At 41.1% G+C, this 17,061-nt stretch overlaps 2 protein-coding genes across 10 annotated transcripts in view; one reads left to right on the top strand and one right to left on the bottom strand.

Annotated features, from left to right (window-relative positions):
- Window positions 1-650: 650 nt before the first annotated feature.
- LOC133478201 (proton myo-inositol cotransporter-like) lies at window positions 651-16,470 on the bottom strand. 4 transcript variants are annotated; one of them, XM_061773970.1, is made up of 13 exons: window positions 16,332-16,470; window positions 14,372-14,847; window positions 13,434-13,593; window positions 10,533-10,747; window positions 9,505-9,613; window positions 9,271-9,434; window positions 8,784-8,898; window positions 8,566-8,694; window positions 6,731-6,849; window positions 4,879-5,031; window positions 3,739-3,911; window positions 1,873-1,941; window positions 651-1,747 (listed from the first exon to the last, which is right to left on the bottom strand). In XM_061773970.1, exons 2-13 carry the CDS (start codon window positions 14,817-14,819, stop codon window positions 1,739-1,741), a joined length of 1,863 nt encoding a protein of 620 aa, XP_061629954.1. In that variant the 5' UTR covers window positions 14,820-14,847; window positions 16,332-16,470; the 3' UTR covers window positions 651-1,738. The 4 variants fall into 4 exon arrangements, with proteins under 4 accessions (XP_061629954.1, XP_061629952.1, XP_061629953.1 ...); XM_061773968.1 differs by having other exon boundaries at window positions 651-1,941; XM_061773969.1 differs by lacking the exon at window positions 16,332-16,470 and adding an exon at window positions 16,104-16,204 and having other exon boundaries at window positions 651-1,941.
- The window catches only part of lrrk2 (leucine-rich repeat kinase 2), a 53,318-nt gene continuing 52,409 nt past the window's right edge, over window positions 16,153-17,061 (top strand). For 2 of the 6 annotated variants that reach the window (XR_009788620.1, XM_061773963.1), the window contains exon 1: window positions 16,164-16,835. Coding sequence is in view for 4 of the 6 variants with exons in the window: in XM_061773963.1 (XP_061629947.1) it covers window positions 16,700-16,835 (136 nt within the window). In the remaining 2 variants the exon portion in view is untranslated. Of the gene's footprint in view, window positions 16,836-17,061 lie in introns of all 6 variants that reach the window. The other 4 variants (XM_061773965.1, XR_009788621.1, XM_061773962.1 and 1 more) reach the window with 4 other exon arrangements.

The following is a 17,061-nucleotide window of genomic DNA, read 5'->3' as shown; positions in this document are numbered from 1 at the left end:
GCGCGCTGTGTGGAGGACCGCCAACGGGCGGAGACAACCGCAATGCGTCACTCAGCCGCGCCCACTTTCGTGACGTCATAACCAGCGGACCACGTAATTCGGTGTCCTTAAATAAACAATTTGTTTAGGTTTATTTAAAAAGTTTTGTAATAAATTATTTAGATGTACTTAACACATATTCTGTTATACGTTTAATAACATCAATGGTCTATTGTGTTCTTTAAACATACAAATATAAATAAAAATACGAACTCAATCGTCCACTTCATTATGTCCATGAGAAATGCAACCCACGTCATACCGGGAGCTATTTTCAAGATTTCCGATGATCTTTTTGTTTTGTTCATGTGTTTTTGCTCCTCTGACGTCACATTGTTCTGACAAACTGTCCCGTCCTTGCTTGGTGCTGTCAGAAGCATGCACAAGCACGCACGAAGCATAACATTGGAAGTTAGTGTTTCAATGATTTCTATTCGGTTAACGGGACATCGTGGAGCTTTGGCGACATCTTGTGGCTGCGAAGTGTAACGCCGTTTCGACAAAAATGATAAATAGCCATTTAGTATAGTAAAATGGGAATAACTTTTTATATATTGCATTTTTTTTTAATACATGTCGGGGAGGGTAATCGGGAGGGAGGAAATCACACGAAGATCTTAAATTATTTTAATTCCTTTCAGAAACAAGAAGTTACAAATTGTACATGTAATAAAAACATGAATTTTGTTTTTCAAACTTTAACATCTCCAAAAACAAAACTTAACATTAACAATTCAACAACATAATAAACTGTGTGACTATATTTGAAATAAAATAGTTCTGTCACTGTCCAACGAAGAACACTTTACACTTTGTGACTTTTATTGTCACTCTCCCCTGGGGTTAACGCCACAAAATTTGGTGCTTTTTATTGGGCACCAACAATGTACATAAATATTACTTTATTAAAAATGAAATCCTAGAATAAATCTATGACTATACCACATACGACTTTGCAAAGGTCTTAGACCAGCCCCTATCCATTTTTCCTAATTGAGCTCAGGCCTCTGCTACATGAGCCACTACACTACCAATATCATTTAAGGAATTATTATTTTATCATTTAAGGTGTAAATAGTGCATACATAATTCATCCATCTCTTTCATGACAATTAAATGAGAAGGTACAATGACAAATATGATCAAAAAAATCAAAGACATTTGCATGCCGCTGCGGTCTTGACAATTTAAAGAAAAAGGACTGCCTTTATCACAGGAGTGTGCAAACTATGCCTGGTGGGCCACATATGGCCAGCTCAATTCTTTAATAAATGACATTCTCAAGAATCTTGTAATATTAGTTGTATTAATTTAACCGTGTCCCCCCAAAAATGGGTTTATTAAAATGGATGTATTCTTAATTTTTTAATTTCTCATAAAAAAAAACGGTAAATTATAATCAAATTAACGCTAAACAAAAAACACTAATAAATGAATACTTTATAATTAGAATAAGCTATTTACATACACATTTGTATGTAAATAGTGAGCCAGGTCCATTTCCAATTCATAGGTCTATGAATGACCTGGCTCACCTGTTCCGCTTAAAAAAAATGTGGCTTTTGAGCAGAATAGTTTGCCAACCCCCAACATAACATCTCGTCTCATAAGTCAGACTGTGGACGCTACAGGCGCTCTTCTATCTGCCCATGCAAAGTGAAGGCAGTGTGGAAAAAAGGTGCTCAGTACACAAAGTTTTTCATTTCAGCTGTGAAAATAAAGAAGATACATTTTAGAAAAGCGGCAAAAGCAAGGAATTAAATCTGGTTCTACCTTTGCGCCAAGGTGTTTCAATACTATACAACATTGTGCTTTTTTTTATTTTTTACTTACAGTGATAACGGCTATGCCATTTTCCAAGCCCACCGTGCCGTGGTCCACTGGGCTGAATTCCAGACTTTTCTAAAAACATTTCAGCGACTTTTAGTGTGTCAATTAAAGCAGTAAAATAAAATGAAATGGCTTCATAAAGTGCACCACAAAGCACCAAAATATGTCCCAGGAATGTGTTTCAAAACAAAACAAAAAGCCCAGTTTCTACTGGGGAGTACAGTTCAGTTAGGTACGGCACTCTTCCGTCGGAAGAGTACCACAGGGGCGCAAGCATAACTTATTTTCCGTTCCCTTTGTCTCCAAATCAATTCTCTCAAAAGCAGACTATTGCTTGGTCTTCCCACTCATACCGCAGTGAACTGAACTGCTCGTGGAAACGTTAAAATATTTACACATTGGTCCAAAAACATACAGTCCTCTTGCCATGTCGACAGAGTGTGCCAGTAATAAAGTCATGCTAATAGTAATAGCATGTTTGGTTATCTAAAACTTACTGAAACCCTAATATGGCTTCAAACCAAAACTGGAAACCATAAACTGAGTTTGAAACCTTAACCTGAAACACTACCGCCGTCTTCAAACATTTTTCAGAAATCTGGCTAAAATAAAAGAGACCATTGGTCAAATACGTACAGTACTCGTGCTATGTTGATGGAGTGTACCAGTAATAAAGTCATAGTAATAAAGTAATAGTTCTGCAGCTTCAAGGACACAATTGCCCTGTTTTGTTACCTAAAGGTTGAGGACTATGAGTCACCATCACTAGGCAAAGAACCGTAATCCCATGGTGCTTGTCAAATATATATATATATTTTTTGTTAACATAGCACCCTGAGGCATTGGTTTTAATATCAGGCGAATCTAATCACACCACTCTAGACAAGAAACTACCAGCTTTTCACCAGTATGTAAACTGTAAAACCAGGGGTAATGGGAAGATTGATTTACTGAATGCAAATGTCAAGGATGCATAAAGTGCAATCTCACTGTCTGCAATCTGCACTAGGGAAAACAGACCACAACACTATAAACCTTGAATGAGGAAAAGGGAACGCTTCTGAGGAGGAAGGCGTGCTGTGTCGTGGGCAGAGTTGGTCAGCCTGACGTGGCAGAAAGGAGGACGCTAAACAAACATCAGCCAACAATGCACAGCATCCACTGCATAGAACCATCTGAAGCAAAGCTTAGGAGGGAAACGCTAATTTCACACTCCCTCAACTCTTTACTGCCAACATCTTGCAGAGTAATCAACATTTGCCTTACTCTGGAGATTCTGACTGCACTGGAATTATGACTTTTATTGTATTTCTGTATTTTAATGAAAACATTTATAGATGATGTTTAATATTGGTCACAGCTTAGAGGTTTTTTTTTTTAGATACAACAGTATGTTTAATATTTTTCATATCTTTAATATTATAAGTATTTCGGACTGCCTGCTTAGTTTTGTGTTTGTTGTGCTGGTTCCATTGTGGAGATTACAGGAGCAGTGAATTTCCCTTGTGGATGAACAAAGTATCTCTCTGTCTCTCGCTCTCTCTCTCTCTATGTCTAGCTAGAATGGGAATAAGAGAGTCAAACCTAGGTGAAATAAAGCCACCAACGGAAAGTTGCCTGAGAAGGAAGGTGCCACAAAAAAAAAAAAAAAAAAGAAAGAAAAATAAACAAAAGTGCAAATTTTGCTCAATTTTTGCTCCTCGCCACTAGAGGGCAGGTGATTTTCATCCCAGCTGAAGCAGTCTTTACAAAAACAAAAAAAGCCAGACAAAAAAAAAGCATGAATCCCGCCGCCAAGAATGCCGCTGCCAAGATCTAGTCTATGTCGGAAGTGTCGTTGTCGGACGGGAGGTAATTGTTGCCTTTTACCCGGATGTACTGGATGTTCTGATTGTTGAAGTCCGAGGAGGCACCGCAGGAACAGAATGGGCCCATGAACAGGTTCTCGATGTCCTCCAGCTGCAGGCCCCGCGTCTCAGGCAAGCAGCCAAAGGTGAAGACCACGCCCAGAACGGTGAAGCCCATGTACACGAAGAAAATACCTGACAGGAAAAACATTTGGTCAGCTCGACATGCCACCGTAGCAAACTTTGAAGCCCCAAACTCTAATTTGAAAACCTAACCTTGGCTTCAAACCCCCTAGCTTTCATCTTGACCGAGCTTGAAATCTGAATTTGAAACCCTAAACACAGCCTCAAAATGATAATTTGAAACCCTAACCCTTGTTTGAAATACTAACCCCGGCTTTAAACCCAAATTAAAACGTCAACCTTGGGTTGAAACTCTAGATTGAAACTCAAACATTGGCCTCAAACCCTAACTTGACACCCTAACCTTGGCTTCATACTACAAATTGTAAACCCTAAGCCTTCCGTAAAACTCTAATTTAAAAATCTAACCAAGACTTGAAACCCTAACTTGAAAACCTAACCTTGACTTGAAACAATAAAGCAAAACCCTAGAACCCAGTTATGAACCCTGATTTGAAACCCTAACTCGAATGCAAGCATTAAACCTTAATTTGAAAACCGAACATTTGCTTCAAACTTGAACTGGAAAACCTAATCCTGTCTTGAAATCCTAATTTCAAACCTTAAACCAGGCTTGAAACCCTAATTTAAAACTCTAACCCTTGTATTAAACCTGAACCTGAGTCGCTTAAAACCCCAATTTGAAACCCTTAACCAAGGCTTGAAACCCTGATTTGAAGCTCTAACTCTGGCTTCAAAGCCAAATTAAAAACCCTATACCAGGCTTTGGACCGTGATTCGTTATTTATTTATTCAACCTTTAGCTATCCAGGTAAGGCTCTTAAAAACAGATTCTTAATTGCAATGCCAACCTGGCAATTTAAAACCCTAACCCTGGCTTCAAACCTAATTTGAAACCCAAACCCTTGTTTGAAAACCCTGACCCTAGCTAGAACCTCTTAACCTAAATGTAAACACTAGCCCGTGTTTGAAACCGTAACTGTAAACTCAACCCTTGTTTGAAAATCTATTCAGTCACCTTGATAGGTGATGAGCTCTGCGATGTGAAGGAAGGTGAGTGAGAGGAGGACATTGAAGATCCAGTTGACTCCGGCTGAGCAGGCGTTTCCGGTGCTGCGGGCCCACAACGGGTAAATCTCAGAGTTGATGGTCCAAGGCATGGGGCCCATTCCTGAAACACAAAAGGTCCCATTTAAGTCCCATTCTGTGTTTGCTTGTTTTTACAGCTTACGTTTACAATTGTATGACAGTTGAGTTATGCACAAATTGAAATCGGTTTATAGACCTTTTCATAATGCTTGTGAACAACAGGTGCAAGGGTACTTCCGGTGGGCAGAAAGCAAGTACTGCTGACCTCGACTGAAAACAACGACACAAACTCATGTTTGGGGATTTGCCGCCAGATATACTCAAAAGGTTAAGTTCTTCCTTAAAAAATACTGTTACTATTTGTTAATCAACTTGCCTGTTGAAATGTATAATATAGCCAGCATTCCCTCTCCCTTTGGAAGGAAGTAGAGCTGCAACAACGAAACAATAAAATCGGTAAAAATTGATAATTAAAAGCGTTGGTAACGAATGTCATCATCCTTTCATTGTGTCACCCGATTATTACATCAGTCTGTGCTACTGTTGTGTATGTGTGTGTGCGCGCGCGTGCTTTTTACTGGAGTGTGTTGTTCCTGCTGTGCGCGCGTTGGCCTCTTAAGGGCAGTGTGGTGCACGCATGCAGATAACAACTTCATCAGAAGGCCTCAAACTGGAAGAAGAAAGTTGCAATTGAAATGCATGAAAAATTACTTGTTTTTCACAGAATAGGAATACTAAATGCTTGAGTATTTTTTCGTGTGGAGTTTGAATGTTTCTCCATGCCTGCGTGGCCTTTCTCCAGGTACTCCCGTCTCCTCCCACATTACAAAAACATGCATAGTAGGTTAAGTGAAGACTCTAAATTGCCCATAAGCGTGAATGTGAGTGTGACTGGTTGTTTGTTTATATGCGATTGGCTGGTGACCAGTTCAGGCTGTACCCTACCTCTCGCCCAGAGTCAGCTGGGATAGGTTCAAGCACGCCCACGACCCTAGTAAGGATAAGCGGTACGAAAAACGGATGGATGCATCTTCAACTGCAGTGTCAATAATAAGTAATTACAAGCTATTTTTGACTCCTTTTGAGGAACACTCAAGGAGGGCTGCGTGACATCACACAATGCATTCTAATTGAACTGAGCAACCATATAGCCAATACATCCCAAATACTAGGAAAGTTGGTTTGGTAAAATACGGCTTAATCTCCAAAAGGCTTCTTCTTCTAAACGTCTGGTGTGGAGTCTCTCTATTTATGCCTCAGTGGGTGTGTACTGTTTCCTGGGGTTGTCAACAATATGGTGTTGGGCAACAACACAGTATGGTTCATGAAACGACCGCCCTGCAAATCGATCAATCAACGTGTCAACATTTATTTATTTTTTTAATAATTCGCAATTTCTTACTTTAAGAGCTCTGGGATTTTCATGCAGCAACCTGTTTGTGTACTGACAATTTGAAATGTGCTGTTTTTTTAAATAAAGGGATGGAAATTAAGATTTTTTTAAATTGGATTCATCGATTAATCGAAAAAAATCATAAGACTAATCAATTATTTAAAAAAATTATCGTTCGTTAAAGCCCTACTCGGAAGCACTTGTACTCATATAACATCATCTTTTTGATTGACATTTTAAACTACAGCGCTGAGAGAAGGACACTAAAATCCTTATTCAAGCCATTCACCCGGTCTTCTTAATCACTCTGTGTTGACCTTGCAAGTACACACCTAAGTACATATTACACCATGGTGGAAAGGTTTGTTTTAAAAGCATGCTTGCAGACCTGGAGCAAAGAAAGCCAGGTAGAGGATGAGGCCCGCCAGGACGATCCAAGAGTAAGATGTGGGGCAGAAGTTGTAGGCCCAAAACGGACCCTCTGGCGCATCTGTCAGGTTGGCACACCTGTGTGATTGACATTGCAAATAAAATAGATTTGCATCAAGAGTTTACCTTTCCTTAACTTTTCACAAAGGTTTCACCTTCTGTCAAATACCATTCAAAGGCAACAAGGTAGAGGCATTTCAATAGTATGTCATAAAATATTTTTAAATGTCATTAAATAAATGAAAAATCAATTCCCTTAACTAAATAACAATTCACTAAATAATAGAAAAGTCAATTGAAAGTCATTAAATAAATCAAAAAATAAATTAATAAGTCCCTAAATAATTTAAAAGCCTGACTGAATGAAAGAAAATCCAATAAATCACTCAAAAAATACAAATACACAAAATGTAAATGGAGGGAATGTATTATTTTGTAATACATTACATAATTGTAGAAATGGATTATTAGGAAAATTATGATAATTATAGCAGAACGCGTTAGTTAAAACCATGTACGATCACACTGTGATATGTAATTTATTCTGTTTTATAATATACAAATATATACATTTTGTCAGCCAAAGCCACGAGGAATGCAAAGTTATTAATGTCCTTTCACTGTCGTTCCTGTCATACTGTGTTGCATGTTTTTGTTTACACATTAAGGACAAGTCATGTTTTTGTTTTAATTCCTCATTTTAAAAACAATTCAAGTTTTTCTCTTGTTTTTGAGATAGTAGGGTGAAAGCTGCAGCTGGCTAGTCGTGTGGACTGAATGGGTGGCAACAATGGGGAAATTAAATGCCAGTATTTTGAGGGTAATAGGCCATCAGCAACATATTGGAGGAAAGAGTGGAAAACAAACAAACAAAAAAAAAAGAACTGAACTAGTTCATTTTTGGACCAGTAAACTAGGGCTGCACAAATTGTTTTTTTTTTGGGGGGGGTGGGGGGGGGGGGGTCACCGCGATGTGTGCATGTGCAATAGTCACATCGCAAAGGTTCTGACGATGTAGGGGGGAAAGAACTTGGGTACCCAAAATGCAGTAGGCACATCAGTCTACTAATCACAATCGTACTTTGAAGTGCTTGCAAAACATCTGCAAAACATTCAGCAATAATAACGTTCTTGCGTCACCTTTGTTACTCCCAGCTGTTGTTTACTGTAAAACTGTCAAGTAAAACAAACCACAAATGTCTGCTAACCTAAGTGCTAGCATACAGTGATAAGAAACGCTAGACATGCTAACAAGATCACAACCGATGTTACTCTATAGTAAATTGTAACCCTTCAAACAACACACGGAGCTGCCCCTTGATGTGGTGTCGTCCCCGGGTGCATCAAAGGACGTCGAAGGAGAGCTAATGTTCCCGTACTTTTAATGAGGCTCACAAGCAGGCAGCATAACTCACTAGCTTAGGTGAATGCTGGCACTAATGTTTCTATGTCAACATGATGGCGTTCTGTCGATTTATGCTCTTGCAGCGGTCACTCACCGGCAGATTTTTTTAATCGATTAAATGACTTACGAATTGAAAATGTCATGACATATCCTTAAAAGGTTCAATATTATTATTTAAGATTACATTTCACAATTTAATTAATGAACTGAATTTAATAAATTGGCTCAAATGTAAATGAAACGTGATTTTTTTTCAAATCTACTTAAGTGACTTGAATTTGTACACCTTCACCTTTCATACAGTTGTACTCCACAAAAATAAGCATATTGTTCAATGAATACCTCTCTGAGCGTGTTAATCAAAAGTCAGCATTATTATCTCAACCTACCGTCCCCACGCTGAGTGCCCGGTGGACTTTGGATTGACGGGCAGGCAGGTGGACTCAAACACACCACTGCTGCTGTTCTCACGGTAGCAAAAGCCACAAGCGGGGTTCAACATGCAATCTCCACAGGAGCTGAGGAGAGCAACCATGCATGAATACAGACCAGACATACAAAATGGAAACAAGGAATATTACTGGAGGGGTAGAGGGTGTGTTTTTACCCATATAATACACAGGAGGAGTTGTGGGAGTTGAGCGGCCGTAACGTAACAGCAGGAGAGTACTGTGCTGCAAGCAAGAAACCGACTGACAAAACGGTGAGACTCAGAACGGTACCTATAAAAAAAACAATACAAGCTATAAAACTGCGGGTATCATAATTGATAAGGCTACAACGATTAAGCGAATAACTCAATTACAAAAAAAGGTTGATTAAATCTTCACAGGCATAATTTTTCCACATAGGCTAATTTTACTGCACAAATGAATGCAAATGAATGCAAAATTTCCTCTCCGGAACATTTCTGATTTATCCTAAGGAGCAGAAATTATGGCAACTGCCCAAAACAGAATACTGAACAGTACTACTGTCCAAAAAAACTAACAAAAAATAAAAAAAAATATATTTATTTTTTTTTAAAAAAAAAAGCTCAATAAAATTATAAAGTTGAGTTAAGTTTAGTTGAGTAGGACACTGTGACAACTGACCCGTGAGGCTGGCCAACGTCAGCTTCCTGCGTCCGACTCTGTCCACGAACCAGATGCTGAGGGAAGTGAACAGAAAGTTGGTCCCGGAGGTGAGGGCCGACAGCCAGATGGCCCGTCTCTCGTCGCGCACACCTGACATCTGCAGAATGGTGGCGCTGTAGTACCTAGAAGGAGAAGAAGCTCACACGAGGTGCCAGAAAGCAAGATCCATTGAAAGAAAAGGAGAGGACCTACATGACCGTGTTAATGCCCGTCAGCTGCTGGAACATCTGCAGGGAGCACCCCACAATCAGAGCCCTGCGGGTGGGCCGATGGCTGAGAATGCGCAGGATGATTAGTCCCCCTGGAGGAGAGAAAACAAAACGTTTACAGTTAACCCACACATTCCAAACTTTCCATGAAAAAAACTCCTACTGAAATTAACAGACACATTTTCCAAATGTAATTCTTCCTTCCATATTTCTCTACTTATTCAACCGATTCAAACCATTAAAACTTCAAATGTTCAGCTAATTTGTGACATATCGGAAACTATTTTTTTCCATTCAAGATTTTGTTTTTTTCCAGAATCCTACATTTCCATGACAAAGTTCCCAAATCAATGCCTACATGTTAGGTACGGTACGGGTAGGTAGGTTCATTCAGGTAGCTTCCAATCTGAGTAATTTCAAAACACACCAAAGATAAAGCTTACCACGGAGGGAGAAGCTACAGCTTATCATCCCTATGCCCCTTCTTCTTTACAAAAAAGACATATTTCAGCAAGAAAACCTTCAACACCCAAACACAAGTTTCAACATCTTAAGTAGTGAAATTACATTAGTAAAAGAAAAAGAAAGAAAAAAAACTTAACCATAAACTTGTTGCACAAATGTATCACAACAGTCAAGCTTAAGCAACCAAATGTTCCAATATTTTCACAACTTCTTTTGTTTATGCCTGATTCATATATTTTTTATTTATATTTTTCTAGTACTCTAGTTTTAAACATTTTTAAAAAGTGCAACCGAACCATACATTTTCAAATTTTCATAATTAGTGCTGAGCGATATGGAAAAAAATATCACAATATGGGCCATTTTATATAAGGATAACGATATACCATTATACGTTAGATTTTCAGTTATTCAATGAAAAATTATACAATAAACTATGACACCTGCGGGGTTTGGTCCCTAGCCCTCACAAATAGTTAATAGTCACTCTAGATATACAAAGAAAAATGCCACAATGCTGCCATTCTCGCCCAACCCATCACTCACCTCCCTGGCCCTGCAGCCCCTTCTCCTCCTCCTCGATGCTGGTCCTGATGTAATCAAACTCCTCGTCCACGTCCTGGCAGCCTCGGATGCGACTTAGGACCTGGCGGGCCTCCTGTTGTCTGCCCTTCTGCAGGAGCCAGCGGGGGCTTTCGGGGAGGAAGAGGAAGCCCACAAACTGCAAGATGGAGGGCACCACCGACAGACCCAACATGTACCTTGACCAATTTAAAGGATATTGTATATTAGTGGCAGGAGGACATATACAAATATCCATAATAATATTAAGCCTTGATATTAATAATGCTTGATAATTCACTCAGATTTAGCAGTTGTATGATGATGATGATGATTGCAGTATCCACCTTAATTATCAAAAACTATTAGTATCAAAGTCAGTATTGGTATCGGTGATAGTGTCTGTTTAATATTGTGTCTGTGATGCACTCTAGAGTTTAGTTTTGACGTTGACTATTAGGGTTAGAGTTACTATTATTATTTGCAGGGTTTTGCAGTAATACCTAATTAAGTAGCATGTTTGCGGCATTGTGACAATTGCCAGTATTTTCTTTGTCAAACCTCATTCATTTATTGCATCTGTTAACAAGTTCGCTATTTTGCTCCCTCCCTGTGCGGCTTCTCTGCAGGGCTCTAGTCTGCGTAACCATTGAAACTAATTCCCACTTGTTAAAAATGAAATGACAAGTGATAGTTGCATACGTATGGGGTCACTGGATTCCAAAACCGCTGTCTTAACTCATGTGTACAGCTTCGGGACAGTGAATTCTGAATTTTCGTGGTGATATTGCGTATGGTGGTTCAAGTGTCTTTTGTCAATTTCCTGTGTTCTGGATCTACAGTGGAATCTAAAATGACCCCAAACATCAAAATTAAAAGTAAAAGTCGCTCGCTTCATGCTGCTGCTTCCGCGGCCACTTGCTTTAATCACCATTTTGTTGTTGGTTTGTCAAGTGCGGCTTCTGTCCGTACAACGCTAATCACACACAAGGCGCCTCTCACTGGCCAGGAGCTGAATCAATTCATAGGATTTGCTGAATCGATATTGAATTGCGAGGGTAAGTATTGCAACATTGATGAATCCATATTTGTACTCACCCCTAATAAAAGATATGATAAAATAAGAGTAGAAAACCTTATTTCCCATTATTGTAAAGAAAAAAAGTATTGATTTATATTGCTTGTGTGGAAGTTGAGGCAAGTTAATGGTGGGGAAAAAACTGTTTCAAAACTTGTTTGGTATCTGGAGAAACAAAGCAAATCCCACGAGAACAAAACAGCTTGTTTTGAATGTCAGTCACTTGCTTTGACTACACAAGGCATTCTTGATCAACGACACACATGGTGCAACAGCTTTATCCCTTAAGTCACTACAAATTAACATTAAGTGTTAGTTAATATCTTCTATTAAGATGACAAGCAAACGTTCTGTTGACAAAGGCGTTCATTATGTATTTGCTGCAAGGGCGCCAGGACAGAACACCGTGTCATGACAACGCACAAGCTGCACGCTTCAATTTGAAATTTTTTTTAACTCAAGAGCGGTGTCGCATTGATGTCAGAAGGCGCAGCCAATACGACAAGGGGCGGCAGGGTGATTTAGAGTGCCATTTTGGCAGAATGTACAGTAAAATGCATGGGGAAAATTGAGGAATTCATAATAAATGCAGTGTCCCAGTGTCCCGAGCTTTGAGACTAGCGAGACATACACGGGGCTCTAGACTAACTTTTTGCACTGGTGCGACCAGCTTTTTTTTCTTGGGTGCACCAGCACAAAAATTAGGTGCACCCAAATTTTCAACACTGCAGTTTTAGAGGTTAACTCTTTTGTAAAACGATAGCTGCCTGTATTTTTAGGCAATATTGTCTGGTAAATGATTAACTAACAATGCACCTTGCTAAATGCAGTGTGAAAAAGCATTTACCGACAGATGCTTGCTCACAATGTGTGTGCCTTGTCTTCCGCCAAAGCCTTGAAACTGACTCCCCGAACCGCAGTTTGAGATCAAGGAGGAAACAGCACAAGGGAGACGAGCAAACGACGGTAAGAAGGTAAACAAGTAACGCTATCAAAAAAAGAAGAAGAAAATTTGGTTACCAATATGTCGCCAAACAAGTCCAGACATTCAAACAGCTTGAATGCATCATGTTATATTAAGCCTCTGTTAACGTCGCTAGAAGCTAAACGTCTATAGACAGTAACTCACGTTGTGTTTGTATTGCATGAAGCAGTTCTGCTCATTAGTTGACATGGATCTTCACTAGTATCATTCAAACAGATGAATATCAACAAATATTTAAATGTAATCATGAAAACACCTCATCCTGAAAATGTAACACGGTCTGGAGCACAGGGAATATTTACGTAGAACTTTAGACATGTAAGAGCTGTAGAGTCTCAAATACGCAAGGCTGGTCCTAATTTATTTTCATTGCGTTTATGACTGCATCAGCGAACAACAAAACAAAGAGGTCGATCCATAATGTTGTGTACATCCATAGTTATGTTTATTTATTTTGCCTAATATGCCTTAACCATTAAGTTATGTGGAGATTGCGTCTTTAAAAAGAATTAGCCTTCTAGTAGAATGAATAGGCTGCCACTTATGAATACTTAATAAGATGAGCCACTTATTTGTTCCGACCAGTGTGTCTCCATTTTATGTTATATGGAGACTTTGTATTCCAGTAGATTACAGCACAATGTTGGAGCCTCATAGTTGATGTTGTGGAACAAAAAGGTGTACTGATGCAATCAAGCAGATGAGAAAAATGTGACAAAAGTGCTAAGCTAAGCGGATCAAACGCTGCCGCATGATAACCGCTGAATATTTGGACTTTCTAAAGAGCAGGCAAATGTGACAGAGAGCACAGGCGAGCACCTACCTCCAGCCATCGCGGCTCATATAGCTGAAGGCGCCGTCCACCACGGTGGCAATGAACTGTCCGGCAGTGACGAGGACGATGATGACTGTGACCAGCTGGCCTCGCATATGAGGGGGCGACACCTCAGCGATGTAGACAGGGAGCGTCATGGAGGCCACGCCTGGTGGGAAGAATCCATCCTTGTTGTTAGCAAACACTCTTAAGACCCACACTGGCTTTAAAAGTCAGCATTTTATTGTAGTGTCTGTGCACATGTGTGTCTTTAAGAGGCGGGGCCTGGTGGGGTGGTGTGTAACTTTGGCGAGCCTGTGTCTGAGTTAGACTTTTGGTGAAAGCAGTGACAAACAGCAGCTTCTGCATGAGGGTGTTCACTGGAGCTACGAACGAATAATACGATAATCTCCATGTAACGCGGCGTCCGATGGCCATGTCTGAGCAGCTGCACGGATGTTCAAGGCAGACCGCGGCAGTATTTTCCATCCATCCATTCTCAACACCGATTATCGCGGGGCACTGGAGCCTATCCCAGCTGACTTTGGGCGAAAGGCGGACTACACCCTGAACTGGTCGCCAGTCCGTCGCAGGGCACATATAGACACGGACAACAATTCACGCTCACATTATACACAGTCATTGAGTGGGAACTGAGCCCACGCTGCCTGCAAAGTCAGGCGAGTGTACCACTACACCATCAGTGACCGCCAGTATTTTCCTTTTACAGCAAATGCAATATTGGCTCAAAATATCAATCTTGACTACTAATCGGTATTGGCCCTGAAAAAAACATGTCTATCTCTCATATTTTCCCCAACTATAGTTAAGTTCCATATGAAGAGCAAAGTTTTAATTTTGTTCATTCCAGGTTTATTCACGCTTATTAGCATAAATTCCCATTAATCCCAATAGAATGTTTTATTGGCCGCCACCCCCAAACTCACCAATCCCCAGGCCGATGATGATCCTGCCCACCAGGAGCACCTCCTTGTTGGGCGCAAACGTCATGATGAACCCGCCGATGGTGAAGGTGAAGCTGGACAGTAGCGTGCACTTCCTACGGCCCAGCAGCCCATTGAAGAAGCCGCCGCTAAGGCTGGTGATGGCCGCCGCCCCCACCGTGCTGGAGACCACCAACTCCTGCCACAGCATGTTGAGGTTCATCTCCCTCCTGAGGAGCAGCATGGCGCCTGACACCACGCCGGTGTCGTAACCAAAGAGGAAGCCGCCCAGGGCCGAGAAGAAGGCCAGCACATAGACGAAGTGCTGCATGCGGGGTTTCCGGGTCAGGGGGTCCAACGACGGCGAGCTGATCAGACGCCGCTCGCCATCATCCTCCACTGAGTTGCAATTCTTGATGCCCATGACGTTGGCGAATGTGCTACTACACATGCGCGTCAAGCTGTACTCATCCTGGCTGCTGCACATGGGAAGCGGAAAGGAGGGGTCACTCACACGGAAAACAACAACTTTTCCTTGTTTCTCACTCGGGAGCTGTCAAGTCTGCGTCGGCGTACAACAAAACCCTCCAATCTTCACATGACACTTGTCGGACATTATTTACGAAACGTCTGCCTTGTAAAACACGCTTGCTTTTTCAAGAAAGTTCGATAGCTGCCTGTATTAATTTAGCTAATTTGAACGAGCTAACAATAATCAATAATTTCCCAAAATATTTTCCGCCTCCGCATGAAAACTCACTCAAGCGTCGTGTAACGCGTGGGGGCGGGGGGGGGGGGGGGGGCGAAGTATGTTAAATTATTACTCCCGAGCTGCTACGAGCAACTCCCCTAGTCGCTGTGCCGCCATGTTTGCGCGACGTCACCACACGACTCCCCATCATGGGCAATGAAACGTCATTTACATGCGTCGAATGTACTGTATTTATAATCAAAAGAAAAAGTGCAACTTTCTTGTGGAGAAACTACGGGCTGCTATCACAACAGGACATTTTTATTTTACTATATTATATTATTTTGAGCCGGCACGGCGACCGACTGGTTAGCACATCTGTCTCACAGTTCTGGGGACCGGGGTTCAAATCCGGCCCCGCCTGTGTGGAGTTTGCATGTTCTCCCCGTGCCTGCGTGGGTTTTCTCCAGGTACTCCGGTTTCCTCCCACATCCCAAAAACATGCATTTCAGGATGGACAGACACAGTGATACAGAAATTCCAAATAGCCTATTTGTTTATTGGGCATACGCAAACTGGACAACTTGTCAGACTTGTTTGGCAACATGGCATTACTACTGTTTGCAATAATACAGTAGTCATATTCTAATTTGAATGAGGCTCCAAATGGTTTTCATTCAGTAGACTTGTTTTATAGTTTTTAACATCTGTAATTTTACTTAGTTTTATACACAAATGTGTTTTAAATGAAATTGGAAATGTATTTTCAATGTGCTCTATAAATACATTTGGATTGAGTTTGATTCAAGGCGGTTCGTCGTGTACTGCTGATTTATTTCTACGGATTATTGGCTTCAACTGCAGTTTCTAACAATTGGAGAACTAGAAAAACATAATACCATAACACACCCGGCAAACTATCAGTCAATGTAATTCTATCTAAGAATCCGATTTTAGTTGAACTCATAGTGTAAATTTAGAACGCCGAATAAAACGGGTAACGTCAATTTAGCTTGTAAATCCGTTACGGTGAATAATTCGTACCTTTAGTATTCGTACAATTGATAGCAAAATAAAAATAATGGATTTTTCCAATGCAGTGTGGCGCCGTGGGTTATCCGGATGCATTACATATCGCGGCTGTCACCAGACACCGACGTAGAAGAAGAGGGGTAGTGAGTGGGCAGTTCACATGACCGCTTTAAACAGTAATTTGCATAGAGAAACCATGAAGAAAAAACGCTCATAAATTAGACTAAATACGTTACTCACCGAGTTTAAATGACGGAAGATTGACCGTAGAGGAGTTAATCCTCGGCGAGCGGTTCTTTTGAGTCTTGTCCCAAACGGAAAGTTGTTTCCTGTTCCTGTGGTGAGTCATATGATGTAGGAACACGCCTGTCTGCCTGTGACTTTCTGTTACAGAGGAGAGGAACCCTACAGAACTACAACAGTTTCATACGAAAACAAAACAAAAAAGAGGAAGGCAAGCGAAAGTTGACTCATTCTCTCGGTGAGACATGCGCGCCGATGCGGTGAGTCGCTGCCTCTTGCCGGCCAGGCTACAGCGACCGCTCGGCCCGTCGGAGCCTCTTCTCGAGGCTGCCGTGATCTGAAAGCCCCGGGTGCCTTTTGACGGGATGGACAACAAAGAGGAGCTGGAGGAGAGGCTGAGGAGGCTCCTGGTAAGGCTCAGGAGCCCCCAGGAAGACCGGCAGCTGTGCACGCTCATCCAGATCCTCCAGGATCTGCTCTTCCTGGCGCACACCGACCATGGTAGGGGACAACGTGTGGCTGCATGTGCATCACGTTGAGAACCACGTCCAACCCTTCAACCTGTCCTTTCCTTGTAATCGATCCAAAGTCCAACTAGTTCTTCAGTTATGTCTAACTATACCACAATATGTGCGACCGGTCCAATAAGCCAGTGTCCCAAGTATCCCTAAATGTCCAACTCGTCCTTACTTGTAGATCACTTGTCCAGCTAGTTCATTAACCGTTG

Source organism: Phyllopteryx taeniolatus, chromosome 5, assembly GCF_024500385.1.
Source record: "Phyllopteryx taeniolatus isolate TA_2022b chromosome 5, UOR_Ptae_1.2, whole genome shotgun sequence".
NCBI classification, from domain to species: Eukaryota; Metazoa; Chordata; class Actinopteri; order Syngnathiformes; family Syngnathidae; genus Phyllopteryx; species Phyllopteryx taeniolatus.
This window is presented reverse-complemented; position numbering and strand designations above follow the sequence as displayed.